Below are 22234 nucleotides of genomic sequence, written 5' to 3'. Positions count from 1 at the left end.
TGTAAATTGTACACCTCGATATGTCGCTAAGTTGTGTGTCGCTAAGTTATCTCTAATAAATGAATCAGTAACTTCCAATAACTATACCGACTTTGATATTGAGATTCCGGGGCACATTTTCCTGTATGCGAAATCTAAGAACATTGAAAGAAATAGCTCAAAAGTGGGTGTCGTAATAGTTATTGAGAGTTACAACCTTCTAAACATCGCCTTTTAATTCTAAAATAAAACAATGCCGATGCAACCTTTGGTCTGGGATTCAGATTTGTGTACCTGTATGTGTACCTGTGTTTCGTAATGTAATAGACAAGTAGAGGCAATTGTTTTTCTAATAGACAAGTAGAGGCGAAGCTTCTGTGCTTGACACACCGTAATTTTTTATCAAAGTACGTGGCAATAGGAGCCATTTCCTTTCAAAGCCTCATCAAAGGATGCCAAGCCATTTAGGTCAAATTATCTACGGTGTTTATGTGTTTTTAAACAAATTGTTATGTTGAGATTTTTTCATAAAATCTAACCCTCAATAAGGATATTATTAATCCATGTTACTACCACCTCAAATTTATTGTTATTTTGGTTTATTCCTACATAATGATGTATTTAATAAAAGGGTTTTGGCTTCAGATTGCATCCGTAGCTCCGATCAGTTTTGTTTCATAGACAAGTAGGTGATCAGCCGTGTAATACACTTATCGATTGGTTTTAAAAATGATGTTTTCCTTGTCGAGCGTGTGTTAAATGTTAGATTAAGCCACGTAAATATGTTATATAAAGAAAAAATCTTAGTCTTAGTCTTAGAGAGAGTTAAATAGGTTTCTAAATTTTAATTAGTTTCTCTAGAAAATATGATGGTGGGAATAGGTGTTGACATTTCTATTCGCTTTATATCTGGTGAAGCACTTCGTACATCAGCGTGGTGCGGCTAGAGATAAAAAATGATGTAATTATGAATTAAATTTTTAACAATACCCGGAGGGAAGGTAAATACTAAAGAAAAGAAAAATCTCCAACTATTAATAAAAAAAAGGAAAATATAGAATCACAGTTTCATAAGTTAATTTTTTTATACTAAGTATTTAAAAAAATATAGATGCAACGCGTTGTAATTACAGATAGTTAAAATATAACCTTTGCAATGGGAAGCAAAAGCCCACCAGAATATGAGAGGGTGGAAATAAAAGTGATAGTGGAGAAGAATTGGGAAATGGTGGCGAGGATGATGAAGAGAAGAGAGGTCCTTAATTAATGTTAAACATATTGACAGGAACTTATTATAAGCCTGATTATGTAGTATTCGAATAAAGGCATTTTTTAAATATAACAGATTATAAAACAATTCTAATTCTTACAATCAAATCTGCATAAAGAATGTTGAATTTAAGAAAATCGTAAGAAAACAGCACAATTTATAGCTCTGAAAAGTGAATTAATGGAAAATATGTTTATCAAACCTTGTCTTCAGATACCATAGACAACTTCCGCTTCGAAAGAGCACTTGCCGATCTCATTCTTCTACTCTTTACACTCTCGCTACTTCCCCCACTCTTTCTTCTCTTTCTAAGATCTGAGTCCTCTCTCTTTGCGTCTATCGCTATCTGTTTCTTTGTCTGCCTGGCTGCGTTTTCTCTTATTATTTGATCGGCTCTACGTCTAAGGATTTGTTCAGCTTCTTTGTGATAATTTAGGGCTATGTCGAGGTCGTTGCGAGAGAGAGCAAAGAGAGTGGAATAGCCGCGTGATCTATTTGAAAGGAAACAAATAGAAATATACATATTCAAATTATCAAAACGAGCAAATAGCTGCTAAGTATATGAAAGAAAAAACAAATTGTGTGTATTGTGGCAAATGGGCAGGAGGCTCATCTGATGTGAAGTGATACCGCCCACGGACAGCCAGAGGCCTCGTGAGTGCGTTGCCGGCCTTTTAAGAATTGATACACTCTTTTCTTCAAGGACGAATTGGTTCGGAATGTAGTGGTGGTGCGCGGTGATAACTACATTCGTAAACGCTCTGTTGTGGAACGACAAACGTGGAGGTGATACGGATGGAAGACGCCAGATGATGAAACTGGTGATTGCGTATTTCATACTAAAAGATATCATTTTCTCGATAGTTCCTTTGATAAAATACGTTTTAGACATTAATAATACTGTTTGCGTTCTTTGTCGAAAACGTGCTTGGCTGTTTAATTTAATTTTCAGCGGAAGAGCTATTTTTACGACGTGGTAGCTCCTTGATAATAAACTAAAGAAATCAAGATCATAGATCTTGAGAGATAGAGAAACTTGCCAAATATATATTTAAAACCATGATAAAAATAAAGATACACAAAACTTAAAAAGTCGGTAACGCACTTGCGAGCCTTCTGGAAATGTGAGTGGCGGAATTAAAGGGCGGCGGGTATCACTTAACTCGACGTCGAGGCAGAATACAAAATTCCATCCGTATCACCTCCATGTCTGCCGTTCCACGACTGAGCGTTTTTCAAGGCAATTTTTGCCGCGCACCACCGCTATGTGGAACCAGCTGCCCACTGAAGTATTTCCGAACCAATTCGACTTAGGGTCCTTCAAGAAAAGAGCGTACAAATTCTTAAAAGGCTGGCAACGCACTCGCGAGCCCTCTGGCATTGAGAGGATCCATCACTTAACATCAGGTGAGCCCGTTTGCCCCCTACTTTATAAAAAAAACATCGAGTGAGCCACCACACCACCACACCACACCAGGTTAAAAAAACTTTTATTACCGAACAGTAGCTGTACGCCGCCTAAGTCCATCGATGCCAAGAAGACTGATTTCACCAAAAACGGAGCCTTCGCTCAACGTTGCTAATATTTCTTTTTCGTCTGGAGACATAACCTTAAAAAAGTATATGGTTATATATGTTTATTTTATTTCTAAAAAACCACATCATGTCCTAGCAGGTGATCCTAAACCCTAGCCAAAGGATTGATGACGTTGCATTACTTGCCTTGTCTGTTGGCTGTTAATTTAAATTTAGTTCCAGTTTCTGCCACCTGGCTAGCGTCGAAACTCTCCAAACTGTCAATGTGGAGTCGGCAAACCACAAAGTGGCACCAACGTGGAAGTATGTAGTTACAAAAATAATTTAGCAATGCAATGTTTCTTGAAATGCCTTTTATAGGGCAGTCATTGCAGCCCAGAGCTGTTGTAGTGGATGCATTCCGCCTATGAGGGAGGAGTATACTCTTTCCTTAGATGTGAGTAGTATTCCATATGAGGTCAAGAAGAGAGTGGAAGGCTCAAGTATGCCTTCCACTCTAGAGGAAAAGTTTAATGGTGCACAGCTGTACTCGTACATTACCTTCGCTTGAGAATCACACGATCAAAACAGCACTGCCACCTGTACTTTAGGAAAATCAGTTCGTGAATGTTAAACATAGTACACAGTAACTTACAACGCACTTCCCAGTTTTTATGATGTACATCTGATGTCCCACATCTCCTTTTCTAACGACTACGTCCCCTGGCAGAAAGGAAACGGGTCGTAGTTGCAACACCAGGTCGCGGAGGAGAGATGCAGAACAGTCTCGGAATAGCTGAACCTATGATTCATCTTTATTCATTATATTTATTTCTAACACAAAAATATACAGTATTTACAAGATTCTTAACGTACAAAGTAATAAAAAAAAAGTTTGGTGCCTGTTGCGGTGTATCTTTAACGCTGGCACCATTTCCTCGCTGTATTTCGATACTTATTCGTTCAGCAAGGAAAGCACCAGCTCTGGTGTCACTGGTAGTACCTACCAGGGGTTCTCTTTAATTAGCGCCGGTTTACTTCAACCCCACGGGCCAAGAGCCTCTATTACAAAGGGAACAAAATCAAAATTGGAGGAAAGACAGAGAAGATATTTCAGCCAGTTACTATATTCTGCCTGTTCTGCGGGTGCGCCAGCTTTTGTGTTTATCCGAGGTAGGTGAGACGGGGTTAACGTGTCCATCCCATAATAAAGTCCGTTTCATCCTCCAAGGGATCTATGATATCCGGCCGTTTGCCATCGTCAAAAATATTATTTACATAGACACAGGCCTCTGTGGAGCAAATAATTGCTGGCCTGTGCCATGAATTAAAAATGTGTGCGTATAGTGTACACACGTAAGAAGTGAAACTTCGTAATGACCCTATTTTTCGAAAAATTATCTACTATATGCAACTTTACATAAAGGTTAAATAAAGTTAAATAAGATATAGTTTAACAAAAGGCTTTTATTATTATATAGATGAATACAAATAATACAATTATTCACTTTACCTACTACTAAGATTATTACAGAATTTCATTAATTGTAATATAATTATTATTATCATTGATATCGTTATTATATATTTATGTTATTAATGACTTCGAATCTCTTTGAATCAACCGTGGAAGGGGAAAGAAAAACATGGCGCGTAACGGAATAATGTGACGCGTAACTGAAAAATGTGACGGTAATTTTTTTACAACGCCGATAAAGAAGTTTCACTTCAAAAATCGAACCGACTTCAAAATGCTCTATAAAGTATATAATAGTAGTAGTATTTGTGAATTGTTTTAATGTACTTCTAGCCATAGATAATATTTTCAATTACCTTACTTAATGTGGAAATGTGCACTTCGAGTGCGACGTCGCGCTTCATATTATATGGTAGTGAGTTTAGGATTCTGGCCTCATCTAAAAATTATACGTTTTTAACAAGTAGCAGGTGTTAGTACATACAACTATTGTATGAAATGAGCAGTGTTGGCCTAGTGGCTTCAGCGTCTCGACATCGACATTGGCGCAGGCCTGCGCAAGCGCATTTTCACCTCATACAAAAAAAAGTGGTTTCAGCGTGCGACTCTGATCTCTGAGGTCGTAGTTTCGATCCCCGGTTCCACCTGTGGATTTTATTTCTATGTTCGCATTGAACATTCGCTCAAATGAAGGAAAACATCGTGAGGAAACCTTGCTTGCCTAAGACTCCAAAAAGTCCATTAGATGTTATCCGCCTAGCTCCAGAAACAATCAAATAACTTTTGAACGCATTTACAAACGAAACATACATTTATGGTACTTTTATTTAGACTTACCGAAACACCGTTGTGTCGTCCAGGTATATTTGAACCAGCAGGTAACACGACGTTGGAGACTGGCAGGCATATTTAATCTTCGTAAATATCGCACACAGCCGTCCACTTTCTTACGATATTCCGTCTGAAGTTAACATATTTAATTCCTGACCAGATAAACATTAACAAAGGCAAACAACCTATAACTGTCAGTTATCCATTCATTTATTGATCCAACCATAGTGATCTTATTTCTATTTATACACTCATACAGTCAAACATATCGCTGTCATAGGCTAGCATAGAAAAATCTTTTTATTGATAAAATTTGATTTATTTAATATAATTTCGTGAGCGTTTCAACGATAATAGGGGTCATATAAAAATTCGATACCATTTTTAGTTTCGCCTTTGTCTTTAATTTCGGTGATTACCTCTTCATCAGCGAAAAATTTACAGTATAGTATGGCTAACTCCTATTATTGATAAAGTGAGATTGGAAATTCATGTTACACATTTAGATACAAATAATAAGGAAAATGATAACTAGAAGAACTAAGAGGCGCCATTATCTTTAATATTTGGACCTCTTTCACACACCTTCCGTGTATCCCTCGATCTCACTGCTAAACTTATTAAGAAGTTAGACTCTTCAAATGAAAGTTTCTGAGCAACCATTATATATTGATTTGTTATATAACAAAATGTAGTTAATTTGAAGGTCTTAGATGTAGGTAATAGATATATTGCCAAAAACTGCAGACGTTACAAGGAATTATTCCTGACTGATACTGTATATTACAAAAAAATTGTTTTATGAGTACTCGTAAGAAATATTTTTGTATTACAGACGTCAAAATCTCACCAGTATTTTTTAAACTCATATCTGTATTAAGAAAAAACTATATATTATAAACTTATAATTATTTACATACTTTTAAATTTTTAATTAACCGTGACCACGCACGCTGTAAAGCACGCGAAACATCGAAAAAAAATTAAATTTAAAATTCTCTCAATGTGTAAAAGCTATGTTAACAAAAGACAATATCATATCCGTATGGACAGTTTAGAGTTTAGAGAGTTAGAATAGTTAAAATATCAACGTTAAATGTATAAACGGCCACTAAGTTCATCCACAAATCTAAATTTGAGTGTAATACACTATTGAAATGGCGTGAATTAATATTATATTTATTATTAAAAGATAAAAGAATTGAGAATGAAACAAAACAAACCTTCTGCCTCGTGGCTGTTGCAATGATATCACGAATTTGCCCTATGAGTACAGCGAAGACAAACACTCCCATCAGCCACGCTGCAGTCATAAATAAATATTCCCATGTGTTGCCTGGTTTTGGATTTTTACCTATAAACAACATGATCAAATATATAACTGAAACACTTTCAGGATGGGCGGGGTTTTACAATTTATTTAATAATTCATTAAATAAATCTACGTCGTTTAAACAAACCACTTCTTTACTAGATTGAAGCTATGTAGTATTATAAACTTATTATATTATAATATTTTACACAATTTTAAATTTCTCCGGACATTTTAGATAAAGTTATGTAAAATAATTATAAAAAAAAGTGTTTTCTTTAAATGTGTAAAAGCTTTGTTAACAAAAGACAATATGAAATATACGTCAATTAAGTCCGTAAATAATGTTATAAATTCACCAATATATCTATGAAATAAGAATTATTTTAGTCTCAATCTTTGACTGATACTAAACATACGAGTTTTAATCTAAAATACGTATATAGAAAAATGATATCCCTGCTTTAGAGATCTCTTTGATTAATACAAAATTCAAATAAAATCTATAGTATTATAAACTTTCTGATAATGTATCTTGTTTAGTATACCCTTATAGGGTACTGAGTGCAATGAAGCGAGGCTCTTCAGAACACGTCTATTTAATAAAAGTGTTACTGCAATACTGATATATATTAAAACATCAATACATTTATATTAGTCATGTAGACACAATAATCAAAACCTACACCTAATTTTCTATTAGATGTAAAGTCTAATCAACCAACTCAATCAACGGCGTAGCTACGTGCTACGCCGTAGCCGCCTTTAAGTTACAAGGAACTTGTTAAAATAAACGTTTATAAATTTTAAAAATATATTCCATAAGTTCAAATTTTCATAACCTTCTATTGAGACAGACACATTATAGGATATTTTTCATAACAAAAAACCATCCGCATCACCTCGACGTCCGTCGTTCCACAACTGAGCGATTCTTAAGGCAGTTTTTGCGGACCACCACTATGTGGAACCAACTGCCCACTGAAGTATTTCTGAACCAATTCGAGTTAAATTCTTTCAAGAGCGTACCAATTTTGAAAAGGCCGGCAACGCACTTGCGAGCCTTCTGTCAATGTGAGTGTCCATGGGCGGTGGTATCACTTAACATCAGATGAGCCCAGCTCGTGCCTCCGCGTTACATTCCTCCACTACATTAAAAAAATCTGTAAGGCAAACTTGTTTAGTTATTCATATTATTATTGATAATATAATACCTATGGAAGTAGCAGTTTTAGTAGCAAAGTAGAAACACCGGATATACGCGTTGCCTTCGTTATCATAGACAAAAGAATTGGAGCCGAGGCCAATGTAGTCACTTATTGCGTAATATGCGCAGGCGTTAAGATGAATTAAATAGAAAATGTAGAACAATGTTTTTCCTATTCGTACCTGTAATCAAAATAAATATTGTTAAGCGTATAGTCCTGCATTCCAATCACGGCATGAATTTTTCTGGCTACGCTAAAGGCATTGTGAGGGAAGATCTATAAAAAAATGTGTGCGTGTACTAGTGTACACACGTAAGACGTGAAACTTCTTTATGACCTTATTGTTCGAAAAATGATCTACTGTATGCAACTTTACAGAAATTGGTTAAATAAAGTTAAATTAGATAATGTTTCACAAAAGGCTTTCATTATCATAGACATACAAATAATACAATTATTTCATTTTACCTTATTACTACTATCATTGTTATCGGTATTATATATTTTTGTTATTAATGGCATCGAATCTCTTCGTGGAAGGGACAAGAAAAACATGGCGCGTAACGGAATAATGTGACGCGTAACTGAAAAATGTGACGGTAATTTTTTTTCCAACGCCGATATAGAAATTTCACTTCAAAAATTCTCGAAAATACGTTTGTAGCGAGTTATGTAACCTAACATTAGTTATGTTACATATATAGTTTAGTTAATAATTATTACACATTTAACAAAATGTAAACAAATTATGCCGTAATTTTATGTTAGTTATGAAGTCATATTTTAAACCATTAAAGTCAGTAATAACCCAGCTTCAAACAAAATTAATAAGCGCCACTGACTTACTATGTTTATGAGTACTCGTAAGAAATATTTTTGTCTAATTTCGTATATGGAAAGTACAGACGTTAAAATGACACCAGTATTTTTATTATGTATTTTTAAACTCATATTCGTATGAACAGTTTAGAGTTTAGAGGGAATAGTTAAAATATCAACATGAAACGTATAAACGACCACTAAGTTCATCCACAAATCAATTTGACTGTCATACACTATTGAAATGGGGTGATTCATATAAGGTGGGCTGAAATGTTCGTAGGCTGACACATAGATGGCGCTACTAGTATTAAACATATATATGTTTTTGAGTCGTAACCTTCAAAAGACACGTGTATACATAACAACTGTTGTACTGTTAGTTTGTGAGTAATAGTATTTTGAGTGAAGGAACTTTTGTTTGTTTTAAAATATTGATAAAAAATAATTTCGTGTGTGAATGTAAACTGTTTAGTGACATCAATCATTGCATTGACTCAGAATTAATAAACTATTCAAACATTATTTTCTTATACAGGAAATTGTATTGAATTTTAAAATTCTATGTTTATAATTTTTTAGGATAATCAAAACTGTATATGTTCAGGGTCAACTCCAAGTAGTTATCATTATAAATAGTTACCACATAAGGCGAGGAAAGAACTCGGTCCATTGCCTGATGAAACTCCCAAAATGTCTGCAGTTTAAGGAGTCGAGGAAATCTCAGTATGACCATCTTTGTACCGAAAAATACGTACAATATATCCAGCGGTAGGAGAGATATTACGTCAAACTAAAACGATAATTTTTAAATTAATAGTTTTTATTAAATATATTAAACCTTTTTTGAGGAATTTTGAAAGTTATTTACTCTAAAATAACATTCATGTTGTCTGTAAAATTAAATCCTTTTAACGTAACGGGTTTCAATAGTTAAAATCACTATTGTTATTATCCTATAAGTGATCAAAGACGGTTTATATGTACGAAGGTGGTCCGATAAGTACTGAGCCTACAAAATATTATTATTCTCATTTGAGTTCGATATACTAGATCCAGCGATGATCCAGCGATGTTCCAACTTCTTTAACCTGAAAAATACGTCTTCTAGAGGTCTGGAATGTCATTCGACGTAAATTTTTGCTCGTCAAGTGACTTTTTCAAATTTGGTATCAAAAAGAAGTAGCACGGTGCCAAATCCAGAGAATACGGTGAATGGGGCAGCAGTAGCCTAATTCTATCAATTTAGAGGTGGCGACTGGCGGTGGAAGAGCACTTTTCACCAAGAGCACCTGCGTCAAATGGAGGCCCCATGGTTTTTCTTCAATTCGGCGTCGACCCAATAACTCGGTACTCGTAATAAAAAAATGTTTTATACATTGTCTCCTCACTGTGTTATATATATCCTAACTTAAGACTAATAAGTAATTTAATTCTAAACTAATTTAATAAAGGATATTTAACATACTAAAGTCCAATAACTTACAGTCTCTATTAAGCAGAAGACACTGTTCTTGTGTGCTGTTTTATACTTTAACACTTAAGATTATAATAATTGACATAAAACCCATCTTTAAGGTAATACTTAATTTTTTAAAAAATTATAATTTATTAAATTTATTTTAAATTACCTTGTACTGGGTTTTTTTCTTATAATGTTTCCTAGTTTCCACTTCATCCGTAACCCAGAAGCCGTCGTGCAGAAACATTAACCTCGGTTTCACAATAACCACGTCGAGAATATAAAATATATCGCAAATGTAATCCGCTGTTAGCCAAATTGGTAGGTTGTTTGGTGTTTGGTATGGAAATGTTGCTCTTAAAGCTATGGCCCAGGCATTGTAACTATAGCAGAAAGTTACAAGAAACAACCATGTTATATAGATGCGACCTGTAAGAAGGGGCACTGACTCATCAATTTGAGGACTAGAACCAACAAAAAACGTGTATACCTAAACTAGATTCGTAACATAAAATGGCTGCCATTGCCTATGGTCGTCCCGAGTATGTTAACTGTCAATACTTTTCAACAGAACTCATTGTAAAAAATGGCGGTTTCTAATACCTGTGCTTCTTAGAGATTTTTACCGATAAACACCATCAACTGAAACTTGCTCTATTTATCTCTTTCCCGAAATTCAATTTTACTGTGACAATGACCAAAATACAAATTATATAAGTTCAGCAGTGCGGCTTTATAGATTCCGATTTCTATTTTTTTGTTTCTGGTATTTATTACGACAGGTAACATTAACCTTATCGCTCTTTACTCGTATTTTAACGTATATAACTACGAAAGAAAATTAAATTGAATGTTGACCGTAACTTCTATCCTAAGCTATGTCGTTATTGATTTTCTATTAACGTCAAGTGGTTGTAATTAATCAGTTGGCAGAGTAATGTAAAGACAAAAATAAAGACGCTTTATTCCTAGAAACTGATAAAATAATAGTCAAAATAAAATATTTATTTTCTAGTACCCAAAATTTTAATGTGTCTGAATGACCTACAGTGTAATAAGTAAACGTATTGATAATAAAGTTTTTTTTGTTCCTGTTTAGTTTTGTCTTAATAAATGTGAAAACATGTATTTTTGCACTACTTGCCTATCTTATGTAATTTAATACATTTGTTTTCTTTACTCACAATGGTTGCCTAGAAGAGATCGCTCGAAAGCGATAAGGCCGCCAGTTGCCCTCCTTTTGATTTAATTATGTTTTTTTGTATATATATTGCATCAAAGTGTAAATAAATAAAGTAGTAGACCTAACTTAACAACATATAGCCCTCACATATATACGTAGGAATATGCACTAACAATTATCAGCACACTACTGTATCTGGGTTAAAACTTTTCTTGTTAATTTTCTCTTTTTAATCTTAATGTAGAAAAGAATTACTAATTGATTATCTGTATTACGGAATCAGTTTGTTGTATCTATGTAAATGTCAACTTGACACATAAGTGTGACGTATCATTTGTCAATTTTCTTTAACATTCACAGTATATAAATAATATAATTCATTGACTCACCCTGTGGATCAATAGGCATGTAGGGATAGAATAATGTCGGGAATCCATAAATCCTGCACTTTGCCTTTGACGGTGATATTGGTACTGGACTCTGCGGTGATTCTATTTCGTCATTAACTACGAAGCGACTATAACAAAATATATGAGTTTTAGTCGCGTAGCATAGCATAAGCTTAGGGCAAGACTCATAGTCGCATACTTGAATTAAACATTCTGCTGATAAACACAACACACAAATACATTCATGCTAGACAAATAAAAACAACTTGTCGAACGCTGTAAGCACGCAAAAGGTCCAAGAAATCGGAATTTTTAAAAAGTAACCCACTGTTTGACAAAGGTGTGTCAATACCACTTATTTCAATTAAATTAAGAGATTTAAAAGTAATTTACTGACCGCTTTTGAGACCTTCTAAGTTTATCGAAAATCTTTAATTCCGTCGCATTTTCCTTTACGTCGTTATCATTTTCTACTTCAGAGAGTCTCACTCGTTTTTCTACTACAAAAATGGACCTGAAATTACATTTTTTTTTTAATTTTATTATCCGTGGCCCAGACCTCAACCTTTTAGACTTTAAATTATGATCAGTTTCAGAGGACATGCCCTGCTTTAAACGACACGGTGACATTGAGTCTCGAACGACGGTAAAATCTTTGGAGCAAGCAGTCGAAAAATATTCCCTTGGAAACAGTGCGTAAATCCATAGATTGGTGGGCAAACATAAAAGGCCTGTATAAAAGCCAAAGGTGGCCATTTCGAATAGATAATCTTTTATTTTTTGCTGAGATTTTAATAAACTTGTAGGTATAAATTTTAATATACATGACATCATTAAAAAAATGAATTTTCATTTGTAACAGAACTTATGGCTAGGTATTTGAAGGACCTCGTATTGTTTGGTGTTACGTAAGACGTGTCCTTGTTATATGTTCTTATATATGAAATATAAAAACATAAAAAAAAGTTCATCAATATACAAAAAGAAAAGAAAAGAAATTTGATTTAACTTAATAAATAAATTTAAAATAGATTCAATATGAGAAACATGCATTTCTTAAGGGGAATTCCCCTTACATAATGTTAACAGGACTTTTAGTAAATATATCGTACTCACAGTTTATTTTTTTCACCATCTTCGTCTTTGGTAATGGATTTTTTCTCTACACTGGACTTATTCAATAATCTAGAAAAAAATCTAATCATTAAAGGGTCCAATATAAACTGGTAGAAATAGTTAATTTATGTATTAAATTAGAATAATATATTTATTTATTTATTTACACTTCGTTACACTACAAAATAAAAATAAAAATTAACATAATTAAATCAAAAGGAGGGCAACTGGCGGCCTTATCGCTTACGAGCGATCTCTTCCAGGCAACCACTGTGAGTAAAGAAAAAAATAAATGTATTAAATAAGATAGGCAAGTAGTGCAAAATACATGTAATACACAGTTATTAAAACAAAACTAAACAGGAATAAAATATTAAAGATACATTAAAGAGTAAAAAGACACATAAATCACGATAATTTAAGATAAGTCTCACGTCAGTTAGTAGTTAGTAAGAAAGTTCGGGATACGATGTGGACAGGTAATGTTTGTACAGAAGAAATTTAAAGGAAGATAAAGAAGGAGCTAAGCGAATAGGGACGGGAAGTGAATTCCATAGCCTAACTGCGGAGACCTTAAAGGAATCGCCAAGAAAGGAGGAGTTATGAGATGGGATTTCAAGGGTATAGTTTTCGGAAGAGCGTAAGCTATAGTTATGGGCTCCCAAAAAATTGAAATCATTTTTGAGATAGGAAGGAGTTTTAGGGTTGAACAGGATGGAATATAGGAGATGAAGAACATGAGCATCGCGTCGCTGACGAATTGGCAACCAGCCTAGCCTCTTACGGAACGCAGAGATATGATCGTACTTTCTTAGACCGAATATAAATCTGATACAGAAATTTTGGAGACGATCCAGTCTATTTAGCAATTCCTCGTTAAGATCGGAGGAGCAGGAATCGGCGTAGTCCAGTAAAGGCAGGAGGAGAGATTGCGCCAGTGAGGTTTTGGTACTAAAGGGAAGAAAATTACTAAGACGTCGAAGGATACTGGAGGCACCGTATAATTTTCGGCTAACTTCTTTAACATGCTGATTCCAGGATAAATTTTGATCAAATAAAACCCCCAAATTTTTTACTGTACGGCTAAAATTTAAAATTACACCATCGATATGGATAGGGGGTATCCTGGCCCAATCAATTCTCGTCGTGAAATAATATAGTGCAAAACCATGAAACGCAAGGTATAAAATTCATCACGAATAACAAAAAAACCGACAAACAGGGACACGCTGAACAATTTATTATTTATTTATTACAGAAATACATTATCATTACAGACTATGCCAATACAACAACATTAAATATATAATATTATACACATAATTTACACAATATCGCTACTGTGAATTCACTCTGCGAACATATAAATATGTCGATAGTGCATAGCATACACTAGTCGCAACGTCTATATAGGTACAACGTCCCCGTTATTACGTTACTAATAACGGGAATCTGTGCAACAGATCTGAATATTTTTGGTTTTCATTTGTATGTAAATAAGAGGTGTTGGGTTGCAATTAAAGAAATATTAATTGTAATCATTAACTTTCGCCATCTTGTCTTGCTTTAGATTTAGCTTTAGAAAGATCGAAAGTTGAAACCGTAATATTGGATTATGGTATAATTGAGAGGCGTTTATAAATAAAGAAAAATTATTGCTTAACAATTAACTTAATGTACGATCGTTCAGGTTGTTTGAAAACTTACGCAGAATGTCTTGGTGTGGAGTCAGGAGTATCCCAAGATCCATGGGAGACTTTGGTAATAGGTCTTGAAGACTCTTTCTTCAAGGAAGAAGGGTACACCGTGTGCTGAAAGAAATTACAAAGAAATAAGATCTGTAGCTGCAGACACTACGTAGGATCTAGAACGAATCCTCTGCACTTGCAATCACAGAAGCCACCAGAATCCGTAACTCATCGCATCATAAGTATTATTTAAAGAAAACTTCTAATATAATTATTGTAGTATTGGCGTCCGGGCGACTCTCTTACCGAGCACTCCCTACAGGTCGAACGAATTTTATTATGTACCAGTAACGCAGTTAAGCCTTTCTATTAAAAAAATCTAATTTAAGTATGATTTTTGACTCGCGTTTTTCCGAAACTATCTTTTATCTACAAAATTAAGGTCATCGAGGTGAGGAAGGCGAGGTGTCATGTAATGTTTAACGCTGCAGCCTGATTCGTATGTTTTCATGTCATAGTGTAGTTTATTACCAGTTCTTCTCGTCCGTTTTACGCCCTTGATTTGAGAACTAATAATAATAATAATTATCGATTATGTGCCAATATAGTGGTACAGTGGTTAGATCGATCAATTACAAATATCGAACAATCAGCCATATATAAATAGGCATGCAAATGTCATACAAAATAATATCAAAGTTCAAATATTCTCCTCACTATAAAGGCACTTTGCCTATAATCACTTTCCCCTTGAAAGAAATACATGGTAGTGATCTAAAACTTCTGGGGAAGTTTTATAGCGATGTTGTAACAATTTTTTGTATACATCGTGGTGGAGCATGCAGGGACCCTCGGTATATAAAGCCAAGTTTCTTTGTATGTTTTGAACGGTTTTGGATGTTTTTTTGACAGTCATAACTACATTTAATGTGTATTAATTTATTCATGTTCAAAAGTGTACATTGTGTTACCCAAATGAATAAATTGTTTTGAATTTGAATGGTTTCTTTTTCTATGAGTGCTTGTGACGTTAGTAGATGCCGCAATCGAGTAATCTGTAATGGTAATTTTGTGTAATAAATACATTTTAAAATAATTTGTCAACAAATTTCATTTGTCTTTGTATTCGTTTTAAGACGTATGATGTTTGAGAGCATAAATTTAATAAAATAAAAGTATTCTTCAGGACGTTTGGTATGTATTTATTACGTGGACATTTCTCTTTAGCCTTATTTACTTACACAGCCTTAAAACTAGAATAATATAAAATTTGGGGCGTATATACAAATAGGTAATTTTTGACCAAAAGGTTAACTGTTATTATTACGAATATATGTTGTTGTCTCCGGTGCTGACAGAAGCATTTAGAAATGCTTTGTTTTATAGATAAACTTGATTTATTTTAGTGGTTAACTGGGCTGATTGTCAAATGCCTATCTGATACCAAATCCACTGTTTTACTAATAATTTTTGAACAAAAGTGTCTTGTAAAATCAAAAAGATGGATGTGTAATATTTTTACTGTATTTTTTTATTTAACATTTTCGTCACATTTTTGTTCAACATAATTGTCATGTATTTTGCAATAGTTAGCTTGAAACGTGCACTATACATATATAGCATTATACCTAGTCTTGCCATAATTACTGAAACAAAGAAAAAACTTCATTTTCTTTAGCAAATAACATTTATTACTCTTACAGTGTATTAGTTTAATAGATAAATAGAAAACAATTTGTAATATAAAAATCTTATTCGAAGTGGTCTCCATTGGCTGCAATACAGTCCTTTAAACGTTGCGGCCAGTAGCAGTTCTTCATTGCCATTCGTGCGGATTGTGTTAGGTACTCCAAATTATCATGGCGTTTAGAGCAAGCCGTAATCTTAAATATATCTTAAAACTAACAATAAATCATAATCCAGTGGATGAAGATCGAGACTAGACGATGGTCAGTCTTCAGCTCTGATGAAGTCCGAAACGTTTGTTTCCAACAAAGACTGCGTAGACCGTAGACCCGGCGCCGAGTCTTCCTGGAAGGACCATTCTTGGTTATTGCACATGATGTTGTTAAGGGGCTTTACTACCTTCTCAAGAATGGTATCATGATACACGTGTGCTCAGTCACTCCTTCTTAGCTAATACCCTACCAAACCATCACTGAAGTAGGATAGTGCCCGTTGCACTCTATCGACTAATTGGAAAGCTTCCTTAGAGCTTTGAGCATATATTTATGGGGTCAAATTGTTTGTGTTTTTTTTACGATGTTGCTCCATTGTACTAAAAATCTCAGCCGTAAACAATTTTTTCTGTGACCTCCCTTCAGTAGTTGTTTCAGCTTTACCATTCTTTTTAAAATTATTAGTTAAGAAATGATGAGTACGTATTTTATAGGCTACAAGTCCTAAGTCATCTTTTTAAATACGCAACGTGGTTATCTTCATCTCCCGAGATTCATCATCATCTTTTCCTTTCGGACAGGACATCTTCGAATCCTTTCCCTTATTGCTTTCACCTCCTTTTACGTACGAACTACGTGGGCGGCCAGATCATTTGCTGTCACAAACAGAGGAAGACTCGTTGTACCTATTAATAGCCCGGAACACAAACATTTTACTAATCTAAGCGTATTGAGTTTTAAAAATTGCTTTAGCTCCATACCTACTGGAGGTGTAATACAATCGCAGGGATTCGGTTCTCTGTACAATCTTAAAATATTGTACAATGTATTGGCGCCAAAATGAGAATACTCAATGAACAATGATTTACAGATTCCAAATTCAAATGTTGTATTTTGTTAATTTTCAACTGTAACAGTATTCATGGCCAGACTAAGTATATGTGCTATATGTACTTAGCTGCAAAAACTATTTCGTAGCTAAGTACATAGAGGAAGTGAGACGCAATGACAAATTACAAGTATTGAACGAGTTTCGTTGTCAAAAGCCAAGGAGTGTACATCGTTTATCAGTTTATGACTTCTATAAAAATGAACGTAAAACGATACCATGCTCGATTGTTCCTCCATATCGCCTTTATAGGTTTGCAAACAGTTGCCTTCTATTAAAAAATTATACTTTAAAAGGAGAACAATGGAAAATAGTTGAAAACGGTGGCGATTTGAAAATATTCAAAACGACTTTATCAAATTTGCCAAATGTGTTTACATTTTTGAATTCGTTTAGACTATCGACGAAAACAAAACGATTTATTGCTCCTATATGACATCATCTGAAATAAAATTAATTGCAAATCCCTTCTAGATAATTGCTTGCATGTTCCTGCGTATAAGACTCGAAATCGTGTTTTGTTCGTGTGTTGAAGGTCCCACCTTCCTCACATCAACACCAACCATGCAAAAGACTTGCAAAGTTTTGTATCACGCAGCCAGGACATACTACGACCAATATTTAAGCCTTGACTTGTTTAAACCTTCGCGAAATATGCTTAGGAGTATTAAAAATATCCATTGCACAAAATCACCTGCATCATGAGCATACACATTGTACCTTCACGTACATACCCTCACTTTTACAGCATATCACAACACAGCCAAATTAGGTATTACTTTGTTAAATTTATGCAGTGATAAGTTTTTGTAAATATTACGTATAGTATTGTCTTTAGTTAACATAGCTTCTACACCTTAAGAAAACACTTTTTAAACGGATTGAAGCTGTGTATTATTATTATAAACTTATAATTATTTACATAAATTTAAATTTTTCCGACGTTTCACGTGCTTTACAGCGTGCGTGGTCACCGTGACGTAAAACTATGTAAATAATTATAAGTTTATAATAATACAAATAGATTTAATCCGGTTAAAAAGTGTTTTCTTTCAATGTGTAAACGCTATGTTAACAAAAGACAAAACGTCAACTTGTTTTGCACGTTTCATCCATGGTCGGAGTAACATATGTGCCTTAGATTTCTGTGATCAATTTTCGTTGAGGCAAACATATAATCAGCCTTTTGCCAACACGTCATCAACTATAATATATGCCAAAGCTATACATCCTGTATATTTGCTACTCAACTTCAAAATTGTACAATAAAAAAAACTTTTAACTTTTTTTAATGTGATAGGAGGCGAGCGGACAAGTGATCAAGTGATACTGCCACCCATGGACACTCACATTTCCAGAGGGGCTGCAAGTGCGTTACCGGCCTTTAACGAACTGACACGCTCTTTTCTTGATGGACTCTCAGTCGAATTGGTTTGTAAATACTTCAGTGGGCAGTTCCACATAGTGGTGGTGCGCGGCAAAAATTTGCCTTAAGAAACGCTCAGTTGTGGAATGACGGACGTCGAGGTGATACGGATGGTATTTTGTATTCTGTATAATAATGTAAATCACCTGCAGGTATTAGTCCTAAGTACTCTGAACTCTCCGCATGGTAAATACCGCCTTTACCGAAGATGCAGAGAGACCCCAATTCTCTATGCAACGCCAAGGGTCAAGCCGCTCGGAAGGGATTGTTTGTCAACTGTTGGACAACAGTACTTAATAGCAATGTGCAGACATAATTGGAAACAAACACCGACCACGCCACATCATACTCAACGCAAACCTACATATAAGCAAGCTAAAAAACTTTCTTCGTCCAACACTTCTCCATCAGAGGCCCTTTCATCTTTAACCACTGTCTTAAAAACAAAATTTTCAATAACATTTCAAAACACACATTACATACAATCACTAAAATTCTTAAACAACATCTCGCCAACCTGTATATAGATGATTTTTCCCATGCTGTTTAACTTCACCCTACGTATATGTGCACATCAAAGAGAAATTTTTGTACAAACCACGCCACTCATTATGTCTATACGAAATTATATATTTCAATATTAAAATTCTAATCGTATAATGCAGCGTTATGGATCATTGTTCGCGTCTTAAATGGGAAAGCACTTGATATTCATATCACATCATCCGAGGTTAATGTTGCCTTGTCCCTGCCCGCATTACGCAAGTATTTCAATATTCCTAAATATTTGAGAGGCTCTCGTCGTGCGATTGATTTTTGTACACAGATTTTTCTTGTATGCATTTTTTGGTGTATTGTATGGTGAGGGAAAGCATCGTGACCAAATGGCTTGTCCGGCACCACTTGTTTATACAGAATAATTATTAAGAAAACAGAAATTTTCTATAAATATTTAATCGATTGATTTGTACGTTTCCGGTACGATTAATTAAAAGTGTTGCAGAGGATTAATTGGTTATAAATTTGTTCCTTTACTAAACCGCTGAGTAACCCTTAGTAATATTTCTAATAGTATATAGTATATAATTTCTTATAAAAATGCAACATAAATTATAACTCTGAAGGGGTTGAGTTTAGGGACCAACAATTTTTTGTTGCTGATGGCCTCATCTGTCCCCTGGTTGCGTTTGATCCACGACTTTTTTGCCACCTGTATATAGTGAGTGGCCTATTTCAGTTTGCGTCTCTAATCCCTGAGGTCATAGGTTCGATCCCCGGGTTCCTCCACAAATGGGTATCTTCCTATGTGCGCATTAAACATTCCGCTCCAACGCTGACGGAAAACATCGTAAGATAAACCGGCTTGGCTTAGACAGAAAAAATCGACGGTGTGTGTCAGGCACAGGATCGGTTGATAGGTTATCAGCCGATCTTGCCTTAACATTGATCATGAAACAGATGCAGAAATCTGAGGCCCAGACCTAAAAAGTTTGTAGCCCCAATGATTTATTTAATTTAGTTTTTATGTGCGGCAGTCAATTTGATTATTTCCAGGATAGATTTTTTTATTGTGTGAGTATATTATCACAATAACCACGACATATTACAGTAGACGCACGATCGAAGCCACTTAAATGTGTTCATTAATCGAACTTTCTAGGTGTTACCAATCACTTAAGGATAAGTATTATAAAGTGATATTTTAAGGAAATTTACACAGAAAGTAATATTTCCAAAGGCCTGGAAAAGTCAGTCTATTATATATTTGAGTAACTTAATTTTATATTAAAATTATTACATTATTTCGCGATGTTTCCCTTCACAGCAATTGTGGTTTAGAATAAGAAATTTCTAGTTATAACTGATTGTAAAAACAAAAATAAAAAATTCATATCAAGGCAAAATGTCTTTAGTTATAAAAATCTTGAGTATCTTACCTTTTTAGATACTTAGGTAAGATTTATATTATTCATTAGTAAGTAGACTAGATGTTACACAGTGTTGAGACAAATAAAAAATGGGTTAAAATTGTCATAGGCAATTAATTTTTAAATCATCGAATTATCAGACTTAAATAAAAACCGTTTAGTTAATTAATATGTACTTGTTAATGGAGAGTTACACATATGTTATATTAAACTGTAAACCCATCACTTAAATGTAAAAGTAATTTTCATTAGTCGAAGCGTGTCTCGTAGCAATAAACTCGACGTTACAGTTGAAATTCTGTAATGTCATTAGTAGTTTCATGGTAATTATTTGCGGCCCAAATACTTAAAAACAACAAATTTATTACCACGTATGTCAATAATCAAATTTTTCTAACTATAACTAAAACGTAAAATAACTTTAACGCCTATGCGTTTAGATTTTGAGTTTAATAAATTAAAGAGAATTGTAAAGAAACAATATTAAACGTACAACGTTAGTACTATTACAGAAAGGTACACGACATATTTAAAACGTCAAAACTTACTACTTCAACTTTCACTTCCATTTTAATTTATATACTGCGCGAAACCGAATATGAAACCATTTTTTTTATTTTCGGCCAGGACAAGACAAAAACGCGGTAAACCGAAAAACTGTAGCGCTTTGTCTATGTCAAGAAGTTGACTGTCAAGAAAACCTAAGCGTGCTCAACTACATTAAGTATCGTGACATCTACATAGGTATTATATGTATCTATAAAAGACGTCCTTTTAATCATTGCAATTTAAGTATACAATGTGAAAGTATATCAAAGAAATAAATTTCACGAATTTAAAATATAGTTTATTCTTAAAATTCTTTAGTTAATTAATTTAGAAAAGTTTTTCTTTCAAGAAAACCTTAATATTGACAAACGCATTTAAAATAATATAGTTTCTTAAATGTTTGTTTTAAAAACATTCTCGCTACAAGCTTGTTATCGAAACAAAACAAAAATTCTTCGTTATTTCAAGGAATCCAACTTATTTAATTTAATGAAATATATTTTATGTTATTTACTTATAAATAAAACTCTATGGCACGTCCCCTCTAGATTTGGTTAACCAAAATGTTTGTATATTTATGACCAAGGAGACGTTTTTCGACGTAATATCTGCCACAATATAAGACTCATACATAAATATTACACTGAAAGTTAACAATAACCACGTATGAGAACTAAAAAATAAAATACTCACCCCGTTAATAAATTTATTCCAGGCCATTTTCTATTCTTAACTAATATAATCATGATCCTATCACACGGAACATGTCCATTTGCACCTCGCCATGACCATTGATTTACACATACGACCAAAGAGCGACCACTCTAATTGTAACCGCCTTCAGTTTTACGTATGTACATTTAATTCTGCTGGGTTATACAAATTGGGTGTTTACTAGGGCCGACGATATGTAAACATTGAACAGGTATGGAATTTCACCCTCATTGTAATATTTTTAATTAGTTTCTATGAGTACCACTTGGTATTTAGACAAACCTTAGTAGGTTCAACAATCAAAAATATTCTGTAACCAAATAAGCCCTATTTATGCTTTTATGAAACTGGTCGCTCTAACACCCTTACCCATTCATTCCCAGACGTTCCAGTTACTGCCTAGAATACCTGTAGTATTCTGGAACTTCCGTTAGTGGTAGTAATTGCAATCTCGACTTCGTAATTGGTTGCAATATAAGTCATACAAGAATTGTAAAAAATAATTATTGAAAGTTACAGAATACGGCGCATGCAAGACATAAATAGGTTTTTCAAACCAAATCAATTATCTTTTGCGTAAA

General features: G+C 34.1%; 1 protein-coding gene across 2 annotated transcripts; it reads right to left on the bottom strand.

Moving 5' to 3' along the window:
* Positions 1-350: 350 nt before the first annotated feature.
* Positions 351-21721, bottom strand: LOC123707720 (cyclic nucleotide-gated cation channel beta-1). Of its 2 annotated transcripts, none has more exons than XM_045658008.1 (15): positions 21633-21721; positions 14269-14372; positions 12562-12630; positions 11843-11959; positions 11446-11573; positions 10043-10302; positions 9055-9204; positions 7599-7773; positions 6296-6426; positions 5079-5202; positions 4598-4680; positions 3420-3566; positions 2747-2859; positions 1452-1740; positions 351-922 (listed from the first exon to the last, which is right to left on the bottom strand). In XM_045658008.1, exons 1-15 carry the CDS (start codon positions 21657-21659, stop codon positions 824-826), a joined length of 2016 nt encoding a protein of 671 aa, XP_045513964.1. In that variant the 5' UTR covers positions 21660-21721; the 3' UTR covers positions 351-823. The 2 variants fall into 2 exon arrangements, with proteins under 2 accessions (XP_045513964.1, XP_045513965.1); XM_045658009.1 differs by lacking the exon at positions 21633-21721 and adding an exon at positions 20939-21071.
* Positions 21722-22234: the final 513 nt, after the last annotated feature.

This window comes from Pieris brassicae, chromosome 3 (assembly GCF_905147105.1).
Source record: "Pieris brassicae chromosome 3, ilPieBrab1.1, whole genome shotgun sequence".
In the NCBI taxonomy this organism is placed as follows: domain Eukaryota; kingdom Metazoa; phylum Arthropoda; class Insecta; order Lepidoptera; family Pieridae; genus Pieris; species Pieris brassicae.
Note: the sequence above shows the minus strand (reverse complement) of the source record. Positions and strands in the feature narration are given on the sequence as shown.

Coding starts and splice junctions, on each gene's coding strand:
- LOC123707720 (XM_045658008.1), bottom strand. CDS start 21,659: ATGGCCTGGAATAAATTTATTAACGGG. Junction 10,303..11,445: donor CATGCCTATTGATCCACAGG/GTGAGTCAATGA, acceptor CCCTTCTTACAG/GTCGCATCTATATAACATGG. Junction 2,860..3,419: donor TAAAAACTGGGAAGTGCGTT/GTAAGTTACTGT, acceptor TACTTTTTTAAG/GTTATGTCTCCAGACGAAAA.